The sequence below is a fragment of the Rhinolophus sinicus genome, linkage group LG04 (genome assembly GCF_036562045.2).
Source record: "Rhinolophus sinicus isolate RSC01 linkage group LG04, ASM3656204v1, whole genome shotgun sequence".
Lineage (NCBI taxonomy): Eukaryota > Metazoa > Chordata > Mammalia > Chiroptera > Rhinolophidae > Rhinolophus > Rhinolophus sinicus.
In genome coordinates this window covers 56,736,821-56,760,284 of record NC_133754.1, presented here as the reverse complement: position 1 = coordinate 56,760,284, position 23,464 = coordinate 56,736,821, and the positions used below count along the sequence as shown (strand labels likewise).

General features: G+C 41.6%; 1 protein-coding gene across 1 annotated transcript in view; it reads right to left on the bottom strand.

Annotated features, from left to right (window-relative positions):
* Positions 1-235: 235 nt before the first annotated feature.
* The window catches only part of SH2D4A (SH2 domain containing 4A), a 57,741-nt gene continuing 34,512 nt past the window's right edge, over positions 236-23,464 (bottom strand). The window contains exons 6-10 of the mRNA XM_019742023.2: positions 15,076-15,187; positions 13,218-13,410; positions 10,508-10,638; positions 2,035-2,255; positions 236-1,556 (exon numbers count right to left, since the gene is read on the bottom strand). Of these exons, the coding sequence (XP_019597582.2) occupies positions 1,464-1,556; positions 2,035-2,255; positions 10,508-10,638; positions 13,218-13,410; positions 15,076-15,187 (750 nt within the window). The 3' untranslated portion in view covers positions 236-1,463. The remainder of the gene's footprint in view (positions 1,557-2,034; positions 2,256-10,507; positions 10,639-13,217; positions 13,411-15,075; positions 15,188-23,464) is intronic.

Sequence of the window (23,464 nt, the reverse complement as noted above, 5' to 3'; positions counted from 1 at the left end):
AGAGATTGGATTTGGGGTACAGTGGAGCATAAGATTCCTGACTGAGCAAATCTTCACCCCAGAGATGAATGGAGCCAGTGGAAGGTTATTCTCATTCCTGATTTTTCCTTCATTATGAGGAGGGTGGAATATACATAAACTAATTGTATATAATGCACATCAGGTTCTATAATTACATAAACTTCTGTATTAGTTTCCTACAGCTGCTGTAACAAATTACCATAAACTCAGTGGCTTAAGACAACATAAATTTATTTTCTCATAGTTCTGGAAGCTAGAAGTCTGAAAACCAGGTGTCAGCGGGGCCACGTCCCCTTCTATGGCCCTGGGGAGAATCTGTAACAATCCGCTCTCTGGGTTTCTTGTGGCTGCCAGCGACCCTTGGCGTTCCCTGTCTTGCAGCTGTATCGCCCCAATCTCTGTTCTGCCGTCCCATGGTCTTCTCCCCTCCGCATGTGTCTCTGTTTTCAAATCCCTTTGTCCTTATAAGGATGCCAGTCACAGATTAAGCCCCTCCCCCCACACACACACTCAAGTATGACCTCATCTTAACTTGTTACGTCTGCAAAGACTCAATTTCCAAATAAGGTCACATTCCCAGGTATGGGGATTAGGACTTCAACATCTTTTTTGGGGACACAATTCTACCCACAAGAAGTAGTATCCACACAGCTCACTATTCTGTTCTTGTCTGTCACCGCTAATAAGTAACACCTCATGAGAGCATGAGCTCCCTCCTTGGGGTGCCCCTGGTAGGGCCAAAGTAGACAGGGCAAGCGGGGTTCTGCTTCTCCAGAATGAGGAAACAAGCTCATCGATGCTTTCTCACTCTCTTGCAATCCATAGTATTTTTGTACATGTTAAGCGTCTCATCTTACATTTTAAAACTCATTCAATTTACATTCCCAACTTTGTTTTTGTACGTCTCTTAACATCCTGGCTCCAACATGCATAGTAAGTGAAGTGTGTTTGGAGGGTCATCTCAGCCATCAGTAAAAGCTTTTCTCCAGCTTCACAAAGCCAGCATGGAACTTCATGTAAACAGGCCCCTGAGGCTTTTGAGATGATGCCAACAGGGAGTGTAAAGGTCATGAAATAGTTCCCATGAGCTACTGGTTTCTGAAGTACACCTTCATTCCTAAAAGGGTTCAATTTCTTCTTTGTCCATTTTATCTTACATACATTATTAAGGTTGTGTCCTTCATTTTAGGCAGTTGCTGAAATTAGGACTCATCTCCCTTTACTTTTGGAATGCGTACAACGCAGAGGTAATTTCCTCTTAGCATTAGACTCCAGTATTTGTGCAGAAGAGAGATTTCCGTAGGATCCCAAGGATACTTTCCATTGATCAGTATTGGCTCTGCTGCAGGGTGATTTTTGGCTTCACATGCAAATGTCCATTTCCGCAGTGTTTGTCTAGAGGAAAGCCCAGCTGGAGGCTGCGGGATGCTACGGTGCGGCTGTCACTCGAAGAGCTCCAGGTAGTCGGGAGGCTGGTCCTGCTGCCCACAGGGGTACAGAAGGAGCTCTTTCCCGAGGGAAGTGATGGGTTCCTCCTGTGAATCAGACAGCACAGGTCAGGCTGGGCAGGCTGGTAAGATGTACACATAATGATGTCGTGCCCTTCTTACCTCCTCAGACGACATAGCTTCCTGCCTCCCCTTGATTGACACAAAGCTTTATTGGTTTATGACAATTTTAAAAAAGATATTCCTCATCCACAAACTGTCGTGTATGCTCTCCCCCATGCTTGCATTCTACCTTAAGAGTGTTCTCAGACGTGATCCACATATGCACACGTTTTTTAGCATCTCCTATATGCTCTGCCCCAGTGGGGTCTCCCTGAGTATTTGAGGAGGAACTGGGCTCAATGATAAAGGAAATGCAATTAATAATCTTGATTATCAATTGGAATTATCAAAGATGAACCCCCCATTGCGTGTCTCAATCATTTTTCTTGTAATTGCCTCTCATGGTTAGAACTGCTGCAGGACAACAGGTCACAGAGCAAATTCAGAGAGTGCTTCCTCTCACCTTGTGATATTGCACCAGCTCGGCCAGGGTGGCGTGCTGCAGCTGGTCCACACCCAAGAAGCTGTAGGAGTCTGTAGAAGCATCTATGAGGAAATGTTTGCAGCCCTCCTCAGACAGGTAGGACAGGGCATAGCCTTTGATCTTTTCACTGACTCGGATCAGAAAACTGCCCGGCACACATGTGCTCAGAAGGTCATTTGCTCTCTTTACTGTGAGAATGCCTGTGCAAAAGAAAAGCAGGTATTTCAGCCAAATCATTTCCAAAACTCTCTCTGTTAAACATAGCTGTGTGAATAAAGTTTAGGAAAAATAAGTGTAACTTTATGTCCATTTGGGACTTCTTAGGACTACAGTAAAATATCATTCATCCTCTGGTATTTGGTGACTGGGCAGGGGAAGTTACATAAGCAAATGGATAGTATAAACGAGAGCATAAATGTTTAACCCTCAGGAGAACACATTTCCATGTATTACCCAGTTATAACAACACAGGGGTTAGATGGCTTCTCAGTCTGGTTGGACCCTTGACAGTTATCCTGGGAGTATTCGATCTGGAAGGGGACTTGAAGATGCCCTCAGTTTACTCACGAGAACTGCATGGCCTAGGGAATGATCCTACTTGGTCTAGAACAGTGGTTCTCAACCAGGGCGATGTCTGAGAGACATTTTAGGGTGTTATGGGTGGGAGGGGGGCGTCAGTGCTATTAACATCCAGTACGTAGAGGCCAGGGATGCTGCTAAACACCCTACAGTGCACAGGACAGCCTCACACTACAGAGAATTATCCAACCCAAAATGTTAATAGTGCTGGAGTTGAGAATCTCTGGTCTAGGAGTCAGCAAGTTAGTAACAGAACCAGGATGGATGCAGGTTCTTCAAAGTACCCTCCACTGTGTCTACTCCTAAATAATGTTCATTGGCATAAAATAAGGAAAGTGTGTGTCTCTTTATATACTGGGGGTGCCAAAATAATGTGTACAAGTGGACACTTTGGTTAACGTTGCTCATGCAGTAGTTTGCTGTAATCAGAAGTGTCTGGACACTAATGGTAACCACTTTGAGCACCTCTTGTGGTTGGGGTGGGGGTCAGGCGTGACTTGCATTCATCTTTTGTTATCAGTATATATTGAGTATTACAATTTTAATGTTTTTTTCTTTCTTAACAAGTGTATACATTTTTTTGGCATGCTCTGTATATATACATATATCTTCATATATATTCAAAAGAATTAAACTCTTGATACACACACACACACACACACACACACACACACCCAGGGACTGCACATTTGTGTCTATGTGTATACAGAGGGTGTCAAAAAACGTGTCTAACAAACAATAGTTTAGTGGTTACCAGAGGGTAAGGGGGGTGGGGGGTGGGAGATGCGGGTAAGGGGGATCAAATATATGGTGATGGAAGAACTGACTCTGGGTGGTGAACACACAATGGGATTTATAGATGATGTAATACAGAATTGTACACCTGAAATCTATGTAATTTTACTAACAATTGTCACCCCAATAAATTTAATAGGATTAAAAAAAGTGTATACATTTTAAAGGAAAAACTATATTAAAATTGTAATATTCAATATATACCGTTAACAAAAGATGAATATAAATCATGTGCATACATTTTTTTGGCACCCCTGGTATACACACACACACACACACACACACACACACACACAGATATTTGTGGAGCTATATATCTTCATATATAGATATCTCTTCACATATGTGTGTGTGTGTGTGTGTGTGTGTGTATGGTTTAGGTGCCTCATAAATTCACGCTAATCCAGACCAGACTTTCCCCAATTAGTCAAAACTCATTAGGTTTGGTTCATATTCCAGATTTCCCTTCTTATTCCTATTGTGATTCTTCAGATGAATGAGCAATGTTATAAAACATATAGAAAGTGCACAAACACATCCTGGGAAGATGGGGAAGGTGTGGAATTATTCAGTGAGCTGTGATTTGGGAGGGAGGAGCAGCATTCTCCTCCTGTTCTTTTTCATTTCAGCAGACAGAAGCCCCTGCCTTCTCCCACAACTGATACTTAGTATCTTATTATTAGGAACAAAAAGAGCCTCCTGCTGAAAAGGCAATGGCTTATCATAGCCCTTTAGTCTTATTAGTATAGTTAATTGAGATTGAACCCTAACTATCCAGAGTAAAACATAAAGTAAAATCATTTCTATTTTCTCTTTTGTAAGTAGCCCTTTAATAAAGGCAGGATTTGAAAAACGTCACCTGTTCTCCCCCAGCCAAGACCCACAACCCGTCCTTCTCCTGCCTTCTCTTCTCCCATGCACCAGTGGGGGGCCCCAGCGTCTGCAACTTAAAGTTGCAGTGCATGAGGTTCAACCCCAGAGAGTCGCAGGGGTAAGAACTGGGGCTGGTGAAAAGGCTTGGCAGTTCCCCCCACTCACAGGCAGGACTTGTCCCTGAAATATAAGAACGACTTATGGCCTCCCTTCTAGGGCTACCATCTCTACTGCATTCACTCCCAGCAGGGTTAGTGGTGCCTACGCGTGAGCTCCGTCACATCTGGTCACCTTTCTGCCCTTTCCCTGATGAGACCGAGCCGCTGGAAACTGCGGGCACCGTGGATGCTGAGCTAGTCTGTTGGGTCAGCTGCACTGTCTGCTTAGGTGCTCAAATGATATTGGTAGATGCTCCGATAGATACAGGCTGAGGCTTCTGTTTGCCTGTTTTATCTTTCTAAACACATCTGGTCCCACTGATAAATTACAGACAACAACTGTAAGCTGAAACAAGGCAACAGGTAACCAGCCGGCCCAGGGACTGCACATGACCAAGGCGTGAAGACTCTGGACTTGACTGTCTGTGAAACCTAGGATATCTTTCACTGACACTGAAAAGTCCCCTTCAGAGCCGAGGGGCTGATAAACCAGGAGTGAAGGAGAAGCAGCATTCTGGAAAAAGGTTTCTCTCCCTTCCCAGACTTACTAACAGTCTGACTCTGAAATCCCAAGTGACTTCAACAGATGGGGCAGATGTTATACTTTATAACATCTGGATGTTATCCAGATGGATTTGGATTCCTAAAATGACAGCTATTCTGGGAAATTATAACCAAACCGGGGTTAAGGTCAAATTCCTTTTAAAATCAGGTCATATAGTAGCTGTAAATCAAACTGCCTGAAGCCTGTCAATCTGTAATTATTACCCATGACACCGGATCTTGGCACCATCTAATCTCCAGAGACACCAGAACATGATAAAATGATTTTGTGGCAAATCACAGGTCATAACGGAGACACCTTGCACACAGTGGCACTGACAGCGGGTTCAGAAGGTAAGTGCTATTGAAGCTAGGCTTTGTTCTTTTTGCTTTAAGCAGATTTTTTTTTTTAAAGCAGCTTGAGAGACAATTTCCATACAATAAAATTCAGCAATATTAAGTACGATTTGATTGGTTTTGACAAATGTACAGTTGGGTAACTACCACCACAATCGTAATATAGATTGCATTTCTATTACCCCAAATGCCTGTGGCCTTGAGGTATTTTATTAAAGATTAGAATAGTAAATATCTGCTTTTTGGAATTCTATTTGGGAGTGAGCAAAACAACACCCAGACAAAAGCGTGCTTTTTCCTTATTCTCCCAGGTGGGGACAGGACAAAATGTGTACGGAGTGAAGTCTCCTTGACATTTCTACTTCACCAGACTGTGAGATTTAGTGAACTAATTCATTTATTGGACAAACAAATCTCAGTGGTATATTGTTCACTAAATTAAATCTCACAAGTAAAATAAAAAGCACGATACGAGCATTCCCAGTATGTTAGTTGTCAGATACGCGGTGGCATTAGAGTTAAGTAGACCCGGGCCTGAATGATGGCTCGGCCACCACTATAGTAGAAGCCTGGGAAAGAACTTAACATCTTAGTTCCTAGGTTCTTATTCTATAAAGTGGGAATAAAAATTACTTCCTTTAAAGTGCTCAAGCTAATGCTTGGCACATAGTAGGCCCTCAAAAAATTACCACTCCAACAGAATCTTCTGACAATTAGAATTAATAAGCGACTTGAACTGTGTCACTGGATTCAAGATCACTATATAAAAAGATAATTTCTTCACACTACCAACAACTACTTATATAATTTAAAAAACCCTTTTCCAAATAGAAACAAAAACAAAACACTGTAAATACATGGGACTAAATATAGTTTGATTTTTTTTTTTTGATTTTTTTTTTGGTAAAAGTGCACGTTCTGTATGGGGAATTTATTTAATGATTTAAAAAGAAATATAAGGAGAAATTTATCATGTTCATGGACGGAAAGATACAATAACATAAATATGGCAATTATCTCTCCAAATGAATCTACAAATTCAATGCATTTCCACCAAAAATCCCAACAAAAGTTATAAAACTTGACATGTTGCCCCTACAAGCTATGTGAGCATATAAGGGGGCCAAAATGAGTTCAGACAATTTCTAAGAAGTCAGAGGAGGGAGAAATTGCCCTCTTAGATATAACGAATTATTACAAATATATAGTAATCCCCATCTACAGGATCTTGGCATACAACAGAGGTAGCAATACAACTCAGCGGAGAAAGGTAGGACTATTAAATGCATGATATTGGGACAACTGGTCACTCACATGAAAAAGAATAAATTAGGTTTCTATATTGCATATCATACACAAAAATAAATTATAGGTGGACTATGTATTATATAAGTAAAAGCCAAAAAGGAAAAGTAGCTAAACTCAACCTCATTGAAATGAAAAACGTCTATGCCTCAAAATATGCCAAAAAGTGAAAAGGCAAATCACAGACGAGGAGACGAATGAGCAAGAAGGAATTCTGCAAGCAGACAGCCTTTGCCCTTGAGCTGCCAGTCTTCCCTGAGTCTCCAATCTAGCAAACAACCCAGCAGATTTTGGACCCACCAAGCCTCTGCAGTCAGGTAAGCCAGTTCCTTAAGACGTTGGCCATAAGGAGAGTGATTTCAGGAACAGTAACTGCAAAGGCCCTAAGGAAGGGACAAGTGTGTGTCAGGGACAGAAGGGAGACAGGAGGTGGAGAGCAGTGAACAAGGTAGGGCATGTGGTTGAGATGAGCAATGTCTGGGGCAGAACAAGTTGGTTCTTGTGGCCACAGGGAGGAGTTTGGGTTTTACGCTCGTTGCAGTTTGATTATGTTGAGGACAGGGGACAGCAGAGGAAAGATGGAGACCAGTTAGGAGGCTGATACAGGAGGCCAGACAAGGGATTGACATAGGTGATATGGGTTATTCACATTATGATAAAGTCCAGAATTTTTTCCCATTGAAGGGGCTTAGCAGGGCAAGATGCTCTAAGACATACATTGAAGTATTTTCAACAGTCCTCCCAAATGACTGTGAGTAAAACATTTTCCAAATTAACTGACATTAATTTGCATATTATTAAAAAATTTGAAAAATACCAACTACAAAATTCCTTCACGAGGCCTTCTGCCAAAACTGTTGGGGATTCCATGGAGACTGCATGATTCTGTCATTGTACAGTGTAGCGAGGTGGGCCACGAATTTGCAGGGAGGTCCTTCCCAGGGAGCAAGTGGAAAGTATCCTGGGGTCAAACGAGTGCATGTGACCTGGAATTAGATCCCTGGTCTCCAACCCACTAGAAATACGGGAAGCAGCCAAGAGATGGCCGGCAAGTTTCTGCATCATTCCATCCGGGTCCTAACACCAAATTGATCCATGAAGCTAGAAATGTGCTTTGGCTCTCGGGAAAACTAGCAAAACATGAAAAAGAATGTGAGGATATTTTCAGTGTCTTCTCCCACAAGCCCCACATAACCAGTGGGACCAAAAGTCCAGTGAAAATTGAGACCCATGGTCTCTGTGAAAAAAAGCTTTAAATTCTGGTTGAGAGAGTAGATGTGGGGAGACTTTGTACATCTAGATTTGCTCAAGATCATGAAAAGATGCTCAGGAAGTAGAGTTCCGTACTTCATTTCAGGATCTCTCTTGCATTTGGGATGTTTCATCAAGCTCCTCCATCTAGGAGTTCAGAGGCAACATCCTATTTCACCAATTATAAAACTGGCATCACAGAGCATGCACCCATGGAAGGATGTTTCAAAGCTGTATACCATTTTGCTTCATTTTGACCCCAAGTGGGAAAAGAGACCTGACACAGATCTGGAGTCTCCACTCTTCTCTGCCATTGCGCTGAATGTTGGGGTTCCCTAGGGTTTTGTCCCTGGTCTTCTCTTACCATTCTTCCCCACTCACTCCTGGAAAATCTCATCCCTTCATGCCTTTAATTATCTGCTGATGACTCCAGTCTGTTATCTCTAGCACTGATCCATTAATCCTTGCCAAATGGATAGTGCACATGACTGCCTCAAAGATATTTCCAACTCAACTTATCCCAAATGAGCTCATTATCTTTCTTCTTCTCCCCTTTCCTGTCTCCGCCTCTTCCTATGTTGCTTCTCTCAATTGACAGCACGCCACCTTCCACCCAGCCCCACAAACCAGAGACCCAGTAGTCTTCATTCCCTTGTCCTCTCCTACCCATGCCCATCCTTATGTAAAGCTAATTAAGAGAAAAGTAAAAGTATGAACTTCTGTGGGGTGAAGAGTTAGGCGACTAAAGCAGTCACTTAAGAAGGGTAATTTATGGAGTATATGACAATGAAAGGAAGAATTTCCTCCCCAATCTTTCAAAACAGGGTCCCAGATAAATTAAACAATTATACTTCAAGATGATATGTAATCCATCTTCTCTTTAGGATAGAAATACGTGAAATTTTGTTTTCTTAAAATTGAAGACATTGATTCATATTGACAACATGGCTATGTATTTATTAATTACATTGTTATATTGTATGTTAATTATTTTGCTTATGACTATGACAAATATTTGTATAAATGAAAATAAACTAATAACAAAGCAATTAATAAGTTACTATATGTAAAACTCAAGAGTCTTATTTTTAAATCAAAGTTCCAACTTGATTTTTAGTCCAACTGTGTCTTCCGAGCTTTTAGCAACTGTTTACAACAGAACTGCCTGTTAAAGTACCAGGGTTTTTAATAACATCCACTAATATTTTCAATTTCTTACTCCTTGCCGTTAAAATAAACTGCCACCTTTATAATCAGGGATGACAGCACCTTCTGCCCAATGACACAGAAACTACAAAGTGACTGATTTCCTCAGTTCTTATCTTAAAAAAGAAAATAGAAAAGGCAATATGAGACAAGCAGTGATAGCCAGGACTAACGTGTAATTGACGCATGTTCTGTTCATCTTTTGACCCTCTTATCACTCTTTCTGCCTATGTCTTCAGAACAAAATGGAAAGGAAGGAGGCATGAAACTTGGTGCTAGGAGAGAGGGAGTTCTTCTAGGAATGGACACTTACTAAAGCCTGAATTGCCAAAGCACACATATTTTCAAGGAAAACTAGACAGTTCTGCAGTAATGTTCTGACTGCAAAAGCAGCCCTTTACCAGAAAGCCTATCCCCAAATAAATTTTTTTTTAAAGAGTTTGCTATGTTATGTGTTTGGGAGCCTACTTTTGTGGATATATTTATGTGTCAGATGATACTACTTAAAAGAGAGAAACTGAAACATAATTCAAACCAAGATACCCTTTAGGACAAGTGTCCTCTGTGCGAAAACTTTATTTTTTGTTTAAAGTACTTTTGTTGTACATAGAACCAATTAGTCCAATTTAGCCACAGACTTTACAGAAGCCAATTGAAGCAAAAATCCACTTCCCTTTACTTGGAAGTCCAAGAAATTGAGAAGTCAGTGAAATGTGAGCTGGGTAGAGGGCTTGAATTAATCAGGTTTCTAGGGTCAAATAAAGAAATGGTTTATTAGCTGATATCTGATTAGGTTCCAACAAACTCACTTTGTAGCCTTAACTATGTCCTGGAAATAAAGATCAAAAACACAGAATTTTTAAGTTAAAGGCCGCAAGTTCTACTCCTTCATTTAATAGCTGAAAATGATGCTCAGATAAATTGATCTGCTACAGAGAAAGAAGATGATTTGCTCCAGGTCACTCAACTAGTTATGGGAGCACTAACCTTTCAACTGCTTGACCGATGCCCTGCCCACCACACCCAATGGCCATATCTGACTCTCCCTCGAAGGACCGTGGACCGAAGGCGGTGCCATTTGATGCAATCAAGTGCCCTACGGTAGGGAAACAGGAGGCACTGCTTTCCCTATCCACCCGAGGGTGTCTTATTTGTGGTGGGAAGTTAACCCACAGGGCATGCAGTCCTTGTGACTGCTTTCTGAATGCACCATGAGAACGCGGCTCACTGAGAAACCTTTGAAGAACTGCTGTGTGAACAGCATTTCAAAGACTCCTCTTGAGCAGCCCAAATAAAAGGAAGCCTTTATTCTTTTTGCTTTCCTGGTGATTAGCAGTTTCACCCACCATCAGATGAGGTCCCATTGAGGGAACCTCTGCACTCACCGTGGAACCAGGGGGCTATGGTGTCAGAGGTTTTCTCATAGCAGGCTCGCAGAGGTAGCTGCTCCTCTTTAAACCATTGGATGATGTCCTCCTGGGCAAAGCTGGATGCTGTCCTTGTCACTCCTTGATTTCTGTTGTTTATAAAACCATTTTTCAAGTTAGATTTAACTAATTTGAAAACAATGCCTTCAAAAATCTTTAAATATATATGTGTATACATACATGTGTGTATATATATATATACATATATACACATATACATATACACATCTATCTATCTATCTAGAGAGAAAGACACACAGAGAGAGAGAGAGCAAGAGAGAGAGAGAGCATGAGAACTACAGACGCTTGAAAATCTAATTACATGCGCTGAGCTAATGGGAGGTGGGCCCCTTACACACTGACATACAACTCCTCAAAAGCAGAGCATAGACAGGAAGATAAATCTGTCATTTGTCCTTCCAGTCCTATAGGGCTCGTCTTGGGTATGAGCTACTGCTGTGTTAACACATAGATTTTAATTTATTTTTAGTATGAATTAGAAGCTCCATTAACTCCCAATTAAAATCTGAGAAAATAAGCATTAAAAAGTGAAATCCACCTCCAGCACTATTTTCCCGGAGAGCATGTACTTGCAAACACAATAAATCAAATGCAATAAAATAAACTTCTTTCTTAACATTTTCATTATTCAATTTTCTCTTCTTTCTCTGTCCACTAACCTCCCTGACTTGGTTTCTTCTTTCCCACACTTTGAAGAGGGTTAGTTCTGTTAAAAGACTGTCTGAGAAATATAAAGTTAAAGAAGAGTGTTTCAAGATAGGTAAGAAAAAGATATATGCAGCAGAAGCATTTGGAAATCAATTCAGTTCTGGGATTAAGTCAATTTCCATTATAAAAAGTACCACTGCCAAGGTAATAAACAGATTTCCAAGTCCTACACAACAGCCCATTAATTTTGAGCAGAATTCAATGTAAACACAAAAGTGAGTCTGAATGAGCTAGTGGAATGTCCTGTCATGTAAACCAACATTATAGCTCTTTATGTTTTTATGGTAACATGCTACCACGAGTTACAGGTGACATACATATCAGATGGACAGATATACATGTATACACACATATACATATATACATACATACATAACGTTTTGGAGAAAATAGCCTATAATATTTGACTTTCCTGGGGAGGAGACACCACACACACATGAGATTATATAATAAATTCTCTTACTAGTTTTCAAATTACGTATTTTTCCCTTGGGAAGTCTTTAGAGATCAAGCAAAAACTCCCAAGGACAGCTAGTCTCTGTGTTTTCCTGGGCTGGCTCGTACCTGACCTCGGTCATCCCTCTTTAAAGTGCCAGCCCTAAAACCATCCAGTCTGGCTGCCTCACGAGAAGCACTTCATGCAAGTGTCTTAAGTCGGAAAAAATGAGCTAACTAAGCACAGCTTAGAACAAGAATTGCCCTTATAAGGCCACCTTCACTGCTGTCAGTCACATACATACAGTGTACTCTAAAAATATTGCAGGCCATGGCACATTACGAGTCAGACTCCCACCCTCAGAAGAGCCTGGAGAATGGGAGTGGGTACACAAACCCCCTTGCCAGGTCCATGGCCAATGCACGCAGACACGCTCGAGTACCTGACAGGGCCCTGTGCAGAAGCTCACACCTTTGTGACCTGGTCACAAAACTGCAAGGAAACCCGTTTCCTGACTACCTTTCTTGTTTTGTTGTCCATAAAAATCATTCCCCGAACTGTCACTTTGTAGAACATGGTCATTTAGTGTTGGTCCCCAAATCCCAAAATGGAATCTTTCTCCTGAGTAAATAGAAATAATTATAGTAGAGGAAAAGGTCCACCTTCATGTTTCCTCTGAGGTCATAATCCCCATTAGGAAAAAACCTTGAAGATAACTACTGACTCCAAGCAAAGGGAAATTTTTGTTTGGTTTTTTATTTCCCCATTCTCATAACAGAGAAGTATTTTTAGTTTTTCTTTCAGAAGGCAAGGCTTTAGACAGTTCTGTTTCATCTAATCAATATCTGGCTTCTCCTGGTTATTTTAAATATTGCCTTCCTATATATTAAAACATGAAAAACATCCCATATCTATAACCAGGAGAAAAGAATTTTATAATCAGTTAACATAAGGGATAGGGGTTGTCTGCTATGACATTATAGCGCTTTTCTTCAGGGATTTTCCAAAACAAATTGTTTTGTCTAATTACCCACACACAGGAAGCAAAGGTTCCATCATCACCAAATAAGTTCATTCCAAAAAGGAACATTTCCAAATTCTCAACATGTGAGTGTGTCTGTGTAGCCCAGAGTGAGAGTTACCATCAAACCTTTAATCCTGAGCAGTGAAAATATTGGGAATTGTGTCCCCTTGTCCCTTCATTAGCTCACCTGCTGCCACCAGGTGAAGGTGGGATAGTGGCACAGGAAATTAGTGAACTCAATGCTCATGTTCACTAAGATATTGTTGGATATATTAATTATAACCGCTGTGGACATTTTACAGGTAAGAAGAGGATCAGTGTTAGACCAGGTGTCTCAGGAAGACGGGCTTAGAGGTGAGGCTGAATTTAGTTACACAGCCAGCCAGCTCGCCCTCCGCTTGCTGAGGCCTGTCATGCAATTTGTCCTTACTCAGCTCATTTCAATCCTTGTTCTTAAAGCCACCTCCGTGACTTCTTACCTAAGAGGCGTTTGAGGGTATCCCGCTGGGTTTAGGAACTTAGGCTTGGGTGGAAGGGGAGGTCTTTTTGGTTTTTGTGGGACACTTTGCAGTCCGTCCCAACTTCTTCCTTTTTGGCATAACCTCTTGTAGTCTTCCCGGGCTTGTTTAGCCAAAGAGCGTCTCCTCTCATCAGCTGCTTTGGATTTTCGCACTAGAAAAACAAAAAAGGTTTGAGACAGGCCCTCATCAGCCCACAGAGATGGTCAGGAGAATCAACACTGCAGCTGGTGAACAGATCCTGTCATCTGATGATAACAATGAGCAATCACCATCAACACCTATTATTCAGATGGTTGGGGCTTGCACAACTGCCCAGCGTTCCCTGCAGAATTCCTCTTTATAAGGGAGTTTGGGGACTTTCTGAGAGGGAGGGAGGAGGAAGAGGAGGAAGAAGGGACAAGATAGAAACGTGGAATTATTTGAGAATTTCCTGCAGTTGGTAAAACCAAGTGATGAGTCACAGCCTGAGTGAGGATGCCAGTTGGAAGGGGGTCTTTGAATAATAAGAGGTGATGTCATATCCTTCACACACTCGAGTTCCAGATGTCACATGCCGTGAATCACGAGCAGAGATCAGGCTGTCTGGAACTCCTTCCTCAGTGGCTCAGCCTGTGCACAGGGTGAACAAGCAGTGAGGCTCACTGCATGTCCCACTCAGAACCCACTGGCAGCTGAACCCATCGTAAATCGGCTGACAAACCAAAAAGTAAAGTGATTCTTATCACAGACAATCCTAGAACATGCTGGTACACATAACAGCACCCCAAGGCTGCCTTTTAACATTGCCTTATAAAATAGAGGGTTTATTGTTTTATTTTGCTTTTGTTTTAGCAACATACTATTAAAGGACTCTAATGCAGGATGTAAGAATCATTTTTATTAAGTGCATTTACACTTCAGGCATTATTGGTCAAATCCTATTATGTTTGACTCCAAAGAGATGCCAGAGATGCTCCATGATGTTAGGATTTCACTGCACAGAAGTGATTGGATCTTGCAAATATTTTCATTTCACAAAAATTGTCCTTGTAATGGAACTGAAGATCAATTCAGGATTCTTAACGTCCTGCAAACATTGCTACTCCTCAAGGGCTGATGTGGCAGTTAAGCATTCTTTGTCTCAGTCAGATGGAAACCCTTGTCCTATTTCAAACCTGAATTCACTTAGCATCTTCGAGCATGCTCTGCTCAGCCTTCGTCTGCACTGACTTCTTTCCGAGGGGTTTATCTCTGGCAGTGCTAACTCCAAAAGGAGTCGGGTTTGGATCACAGGGAGAGATGCTAATATATCCAGCCTGTTATTCCTGTGTTCTTCTGATTACAAAGTAAAATGTGTTCCCTATTCAAAATTCAGACAACTACAGAATAACAAGAAGAATTCACATAAGTCATCTTGAATCCCACCTCTCCAAGAAAACTAATGTTAACATGTTAATAGCCTTCCAGTTCTTTTCCTTCATATACTTAGACATTTGGAAAGAAGGATATTTTTTATACTATTTTATAATGTTTTTTTCTCTGCAAGCTAAAAAGATGTAACATATTCCAAGGTCGTAAGACACTCTTCTGAAACATGTTTTTTTCATAGCTATATACCACTCCATCATATAGATATATCATAACTTTGATGGTACATGAATTGAGAACCTTTCTTGATGGTGATGAGTTGAGACTCTTTCTATTCAACAAGTGGTTCGTAAGCCTTTGGGTAATAATTCAGTGTTAAAACATCACTCAGCGACCACTTTAAGTACTTTCTAGATTGCTCATTTTATTACATGAATCAATCTGCTTTGAGAGGCCCCTGGGTACTCACATGATGCCTGCCACTCTGAATCTTCTTTCCAGCTCTTATAAATCTGCTTGGTTTTCTCTTCATCAATTTGTTTTATTTCTTCATCTTGTGTTTTCTTTGTGGATTCTTTCTTCTGTTAAAAAAATCAGAAACAAATGCTACTGAACGATTCTGGCAGTTTTCTTGGATGAGGAGGGCTCTAGGCACACCTGGTTTCTAACTCCCTCTGGCCCCTGCGGAGGCACGTTGGTGTCGCGGGAAAAGCATGGTGTCCGCCATACTTGAAGCCAGCTCCACCGCTACCTGGTTGCAGCTCCATGGCTGGTTACTAACCCTCTCTCAGGCTGGTTCCCTCTAAGCAAAATTAGGAAATTAAGACTATTTCATAGGGTTGTAATGAGGATGAAATAATTTTTTCAAAGTGCCTTCTACAGTGTGTCACAGATAGTAAGAATTCAATAGATGTTCATTTTCCTCAGACATAGCACTTATCTGCTTTAAATTGAATCCTCTGATGTAGTGTGTAAACTCTGTTCCATGGTACCAGTGTAAACACGACAGTACCTGCCAGGTTCCACAGAATAACAGTACATTCCTAGAGCAATCTCAGCTGTATCTCCACATGCCCTCGAAGCACGTGTCTGAAAATGTGGTACTTATACGTGATTTTAGGTGGTTCAGAAAGGAATTTCTGTTTGTTTTAAAAAGAGAAAACAGAAAAATTTTTTTTTTTTTAAAAAGCACGCTCTTTAGAAGGAAAATATAAGAAAAGAAACATGAGTCTTCCTCTAAAAAGGAATTTGGTGGTATTTTTGTGGTAAAATATACATAACCTAAAATTTACCATCCTATCCATTTTTAAGTGTACAGTTCTGTAACATTAAGAACATTCAAGGGAATTAGTTTTCAACCAATGAGAAACTAACACATCAAATCACTTAGACCTAAAAAGTACTTTGGTTATTTGGTACAGCCTTCTGAGCATAAGAAAACTGAACTTGCAACTTGGTGAACTAAGTAAAAGCCTTGGGTAGATAAGTAATGAAACACGCTGAGAGGGTCAGGAAAGACTGACTGTGCTTCATTTCATTCTGCATCTCAAAAATGAGAATTTTTTTTCTATTGTGTTTTCCTAGAAAGATAAAGACTTTCTTGATGTTAAATTATTTCACCACAACTAAAATACAAACCTTGATGTGAAACTTTTTTAAAATCATATAAATCATAGTTAATGTAAATGGGGATAATTTGTAAACAGTACTTCACTTCAGATGTAACTAAACTTTTGTGTATTTTCATTTTTTAAAAGACTTTTAAAAAATATAGCTAACATACAATATTATATGAGTTTCAGGGGTACACCATAGTTGTTCAACATTCATATACCTGAAGAAGTGATCACCGTGATAAGTCCAGCGACCGTCTGACATAATACCACACTATCACAATATTATTGACTATATTCCCCATGCTGTACGTTAGATTCCCTATGACTTATTTGTTTTATACCTGGAAATTTGGACCCCTTATGGCCCTTATTTTATATTAATTTCACATGTACAGCATAGTGATTCGATATTTATATAATTTAAGAAGCGATCCCCTCATTAGTCTAGTACCTAGCTGGCATTATATTAGGTTGGTGCAAAAGTAATTGCAATTTTTACAATTATTTTTAACCCTTTAAACTGCAGTTACTTTTGCACCAAACTAACGCATAATTATTGCTATATCATTGACTACATTCCCTATGCTTTACATCCCCACAACTATTTTATAACTACGAATTTGTACTAGTTAATCCCTTCATCTTTTTCACCCTGCCCCACAAACCCACTCCCATGTGTCACAACAATAAATCTAGTACCCATCTGACACCATGCACAGTTACTACAATATTATTGATTATATTTCTTATGCTATATTCTACACCCCCATGATTACTTTGTAACAATCAATTTGTACTTCTTAATCCCTTTCCCTTTTTTCACCCACACTCCCATCTGGCAACCATCAAAATGTTCTTGTATCTATGAGTTTGTTTCTGATTTGTTTGTTTGTTTAGTTCTTTAATTCCATATATAAGTGAAATCACATTGCATCGGTTTTTCTCTGTCTGACATACTCCACTCAGCACAATACCTTTCAGGTCCATCCATGCAGCCACAGATGGCAAGAGCCTAGTCCCTTTCATGGCCAAGCAATATTCCATTGTATATATGTACCATCTCCTCTTTATCCATTCTTCCATTGACAGACACCCAGGCTGCCTTCACATCTTGGCCATTGTAAACAATGCTGTACTGAACATATGGATGCACATATCCCCTCCAAGTAGCGTTTTGGGTTTCTTTGGATAAATACCCAGAAATGGGATTACTGGGTCCCTCTTTACCCCAGCTTTTTTTTGGTTTTGTTTTGTTTCCATTTTCATTAAGTATCTTTTTCCATCTCTCTACTGTCAATCTGTGTGTGTGTCTTTAAACCTGAGTGATTCTCTTGTAGGCAGTATATGAAAGGGTTTTGTTTTTTTATCCATTCAGCTATCCTATGTCTTTTGATTGGAACATTTAATCCATTTACATTGAAAGTAACTGTTGATAGATACGTAGCTATTGCCATTTGGGTTATAAAAGTACTTCTAACATTCCTTGTAATACTAAATACTGGTTTGGTGGTGATGAATTCCTTTAGCTTTTTCTTGTCTGGGAAGTATTTTATCTGTCCCTTGATCTTAAATGATAGCCTTGCTAGGTAGCATACCCTTGGTTATAGGTCCTTGCTTTACATCGTGTTGAATATTTTGTGCCATTCCCTTCTGTCCTGCAAAATTTCTGTTGATAAATCAGCTGACAATCTTCTGGGAGCTCCCTTATAAGTTACTAGCTGCCTTTCTCTTGTTCCTTTTAGGATTCTCTCTTTGTCTTTAACCTTTGCCGTTTTAATTATAATGTGTCTTGGAACACTGTTTCGGTTCATCTTGTTTTGGACTCTCTGCACTTACTGGACTTGTATGTCTAGTTCCTTTACCAGGTTAGGAAAGTTTCAGTCATTATTTCTTCAAATAGCTTCTCAATCCCTTCTCTCTTCTCCTTCTGATACCCCTATGATGGGAACGTTGTTACGCTTATGTTGTACCATAAGTCTTTTAAACTATCCTCATATTTTTGGATTCTTTTTTCCTTTTTGCTGTTCTGATTGGGTGTTTTCTGCCACCTTGTCTTCCAAATTGCTGACTCAGTCCTCTGCTTCATCTAGTCTGCTGGTGATTCCTTCCAATGCATTCTTCATTTCAGTTACTGTATTCTTTTTTTAAAAAAGATTTTATTGGGGAAGGGGAACAGGACTTTATTGGGGAACAGTGTGTACTTCCAGGCCTTTTTTTTCCAAGTCAAGTTGTTGTCCTTTCAATCTTAGTTGTGGGTGCCGTTCAGCTTCAAGTTGTTGTCCTTTCAGTCTTAGTTGTGGAGGGCGCAGCTCAGCTCCAGATCCAGTTGCCGTTTTTCTAGTTGCAGGGGGCACAGCCCACCATCCCTTGCAGGAGTTGAACCAGCAACCCTGTGGTTGAGAGGACGCGCTCCAACCAACTGAGCCATCCGGGAGCTCAGCAGCAGCTCAGCTCAAGGTGCCGTGTTCAACCTTAGTTGCAGGGGGCGCTGCCCACCATCCCTTGTGGGACTTGAGGAATTGAACTGGCAACCTTGTGGTTGAGAGCCCACTGGCCCATGTGGGAATAGAACCGGCAGCCTTTGGAGTTAGGAGCATGGAGCTCTAACCACCTGAGCCACCAGGCCGGCCCTGTATTCTTCATTTCTGACTGCTTTTATATATATATATATATATATATATATATATATATATATATACATATATATATATATATATAGTTTCTATGTTCTTTTTTATGTTTGCTCTCTCTTTGTTGAAGTTCTCACTGAATTTCTTGAGCATCCTTATAACTATTGTTTTGAACTCTGTATCTGGTAGGTCACTTGTCTCTATTTCATTTAGTTGAGTTTCTGGAGTTTTCTCCTATTCTTTCATTTGGGACATATTTCTTTGTTTCCTCATTTTGGCTGCCTCCCTGTGTTTGTTTTTATGTATTATGTAGATCTGCTATGACTCCCAGTCTTGGCCAGGTGGCCTTTGTACTAGGTGCCCTATGGGGCCCTGGCACAGTCTCCCTGGTTACCTGCTCTGGGTGCTCCAGGAGTGTCCCTTGTGTGTGCCCTCACGTTATAGTTGAACCTTAAGCGCTATTGGCACATCAGTGGGTGGGATTGACCCTCAGGCTGATTGGCTGTGGGGTTTGGCCACACCCACAGCTTATGTGCTGCTGTGTGGAGTGCTTATCCCATGAAATGGGATTCGCTCAGCAGGCACTGATGCCTGTTGAGACTGCCCTTTGTGTATGCCACTTGTGGGGCTGATTGGGTAGTGCTCTGATGTGGTCTGAAGCCAACCTCCAGGTATGTTGGTTCTGGGGCCTCTTGGGAGAGGTTCTGATGCAGGCCCAGGTCACCCACTGCTTGTGATCAGCCAGGGACTACCTGATAGGAGGTATAAAGTGATCCATGGTTTTCTTATGCCGGTGCTAAACCTAGAGGCACATGGGAGAGGCCACACTGCGAACTGAGAATGGCTTCCACCAGTACCAGGCCTGGGGTAGCTCTGCAAAACCCCAGGACACCCAGAGTTCTGCTGCCACCTGCCGGCTCCCTTAAGGTTCTGCTGCTGACAAAACCTCATGTGCTATGCAAGTTGGGTGAGGCAGGGTCTCAGGGAGTCAGTACCATGGGAAGCATTGTGGTCACCAGGTTAATGTAGACTCTGGTTTGGTGCTAGTACTGAGCCTGGAGCTACTCAGCAAAAGTCTCAGAGCACAATGAGGTCAGTTGTCACCCACCTGGGGTCTGTGGATTCTGATAGTTTTCCAGGAAACAGTGTAATGTGGGCAGGGCTGGCTGCTAGCGGAGAAAGTGCCTCTGGTGCTGGGGGAGTTGGGTGGGACGGGGTCCCAGCGAGTCAGCAGAGTGGAGTTCTGGAACTCACCAGACCAATGAGATTCAGATTTGGCCGTAAGCATAGGGGGCGGGCTCAATACATTAAAGATGGCTGCCGCCTGCCAGCTGCATGGGAAAAGGACCCCTCCCAGGGAAAATGGGGCTCTCCTCCAGCCTTGGCCTCAAAGCCATACACCTCAGTCTGCTCCCTGTATGCTTCTGATGCCCCCGAGTTACCGACCTTCCAATGGAGCCCAAGGTGAGTGCCTGCGAGCGAGTGAGTCTGTGTGAGGGCTGTTTAAGAGGATGCTGCGTCTCCTGCCGCCTTCCATGCCACCTGGATGGTTGGAATCCCACTGTTTTTCACAGGCAGATGTAGGGGCTCCTCTTCCCGACACCCGTACAGCACCAGTTCTCCGGGCTGGGGAGTATGGAGTGGGGCTGGGGTCCTTCGTTCCTCCAGGGGGAACTTTTGCAGCCAAGGTATCCCTCCCAGTTTCACCCGCCACACAAAGGTATGGGATCAGCCCGTTTGTGTCTTCACCCCTCCTCCCAGTTTCCTCATGGCTTCTTTATGACTGTAGTTATAGAACTTCTGAGCAGAGAAACTTCAGATGGTTCTCCAGGTTGATTGTTCTATAATTTAGTTGTAATTTTAATGTGTTCATGGGATGAAGGAGGCACAGCGTTTGTCTACTCCGCCATCTTGGGTTTCCTGCCTGAAAAGCTTCATTTTTTCCCTTACCTTCTTTCCCTGCCTAGAGCTAAGCCCCCTTGGCTTGTCAATATTATAAAAACCAAAAAACAGCTTTTGGTGTTTGAGATGACTGCTAAAATTTGCCATCCCCTTACTGAAGCTGTTTAGAAGCTTGAAATACAGAAAAAATGCTGCTAGCAATTTTTAAGCTTAAACATAAGAAAAACTTAAAAAGTGGAGCTTTGTTCATCTTCCATATGCATATTTTAAAATGGTTTAAATTGATTAGAAAAATATAGTTATAACATTAAACTATGACACCATGGATATTGTTGCTTAGGAAAAGCAAGAAGTTTACAAAAGCGAGTCTATCTAAGGAAAAATATTAAGTAAAAAATAATGCAGACAATACTCAAATGTCTGAGAGTGCTATATTTAGTAAATTATATTCCTGTTTAATCTTCAGTGTAATCATATATGGGCGCAGTGGGAAAGGAGACAAAAATCAATGAGTTTCACAGAGTAATAGCAGATGAAATCTGGCCCTGACCACTGTATTTATTCAAATCATCTAGAAAACTTGATCTTTACTTTTTCTACTTAGAAAACCATCATTTCCTCTTTAGAAATGTTTTGCTGGAAGCAGATGGGTCCAAGATGGGGACTGTGAGCCAGGCATGGGAAAGGCAAGGTGAAGGCTGGGGAGTGAAGAGGCAGCAGGGCTGAAGCTGGACACTAGACCAGATGCCGAGGGGCTGAGGTATGGAGACGGGGGTAGCAGCTTGAACTGTCACAAGGTCTCCTACAGAAAGCATTCTCATCTGGCCCGTTGATGGAAGTACTTCCCGGTCATTCCTCATTAGATCCTCCCCAGTGCCCCTCAAGTAGGAAGACTCTATTTTGTTACCTTTGTTCTACAGAGAAGCTTGCTAAGTTATCTGCTCGTTCATTCTCTTGAATTCTGATATCATTTCTTATTAGAAGGATAAGAAATTATCCTTTTCTTAGAGAAAGGAAGAAATGGCACATGACCCTCGGCATTCTTGTGAGAGGGTGTGAAAACTGTGCAAATCTGGCTCTCTTGCATCCAAAAATGTTTGAGAACTACTGATCTAGTCCACTCCCCACCCCAGTTGAGACAAGAAACCTCAGGCCTATTCTAAACAGTGATGTGCTTCAGACTTCAGACCACTTCTCTTTTCCATCTAAACTCATTCTCTAGATGATCTCAGCTTTCATCATGGCTTGAAATAACACCTAGATACCAAGTTCCTTATAAGAATGTATATGATTCTCAGCCCTTATATCCCTTCTCATGTGCTGACCTCCCTGCCACTCCTTGACAATGTCAAGTGAGCTCTTGCCGCTGTGCCTTCATACTTGCTATTCCCTCTGCCAGGAGAATACTTCCTCCTCCACCCCCGCCGAATGCCATCCACATAGCTCCCTCTTCGTTCCTTCAGGTCTCTACTCCAACATCACCGTCTGAGATCAGCCTTCTCTGACCACCTCTCTAAGGAACCAATTCCCACCCTTCTAGCATTCCTCAGCTCCCTTATCCTGAATTGTTTTCTTCCATAGCAATTATGACCACCTGACTTCATAGAACTGTTGATTATCTGTCTCACCTAACTGGAATAGAAGCTTCCTGAGGGCAGGGCTTTTACCTGTTTTGTTTACTGTGTCTCCAGTGCCCATAACAGTGCCTAGCACATGGGAGACACTCAGTGCACAGTGGTTGAATGAACACACAGATCCTTTGTCTTTCTCACCTGTCTTCATTTACAGTGACATAATGTACTCCAGGCAGCATCACTGAAAATTTCCTTTCGATACTCTATTGCTGCTGTTTTAGAAAGAGGTACGTAGGTATTACATTGGCAGTATTCAGGACTACAGCTCCACAGCTTCATCATGATTTTTTGAAGTGTCAGACACGCGAGTTATCCCAATCCATGCGTGTCCCTACAGATAAATCAGGGAATCAACTGCACTGTCCACAGAACAGCAGGCCTCGGGGCCAGCCTCCACCCCAGCCCCCATCTCAGGCCTCTGGTCAGTCACAACCTCTCTGTACAGCCTCGTACTTTTCAGCACTCTGCAGGTCAAATCCTATTACTGTTTCCAAGTGCTAAACTATGCCTTATTGACTGTGAGCAATGGATGATGCAATGACAATTGAGCATGATGCAATGACAGCCAAGCATGATGGAGGAAGTGGGCTTGGCCTGTAGAAAGAATCTCTCGTCTGGATGGACGAGAGAGAGATCTGAGTGCCCGGAGGAGCTCTGGCACAGTGGACATGGGTGACACAAGAGGCTGCCCATTGTAAAGGGACAGGCTCACAGAAAAAATGGACACATAAGCAACTTAGTCTGAAATCACTATTTCCACCAAGTTTAGTGCTTCCTTTATCACTCTCTGAAATCAGTCTGCCCTCAGTATTTGCAACCACCCAGGATATCATCTCTGTTTTAGATCTTTGGTAAGGAGGCTAGCAGACACGTCTTGGCATCTGTTCTTTTCATGATACTCAAGACTTTTTCAACTCCAGATAAACAGGCAAAGATGAATAGCTATGTCCACAAGCTTTTAAAAATAGATTCACGTTGTGCTGCTTAATTTCATTTCTGCATGAGATTAATATACCAATTTGTGAACCATTAGTGGGAATGACTATGCATTTAGCCCCCCGAAGACAGAATGTAAA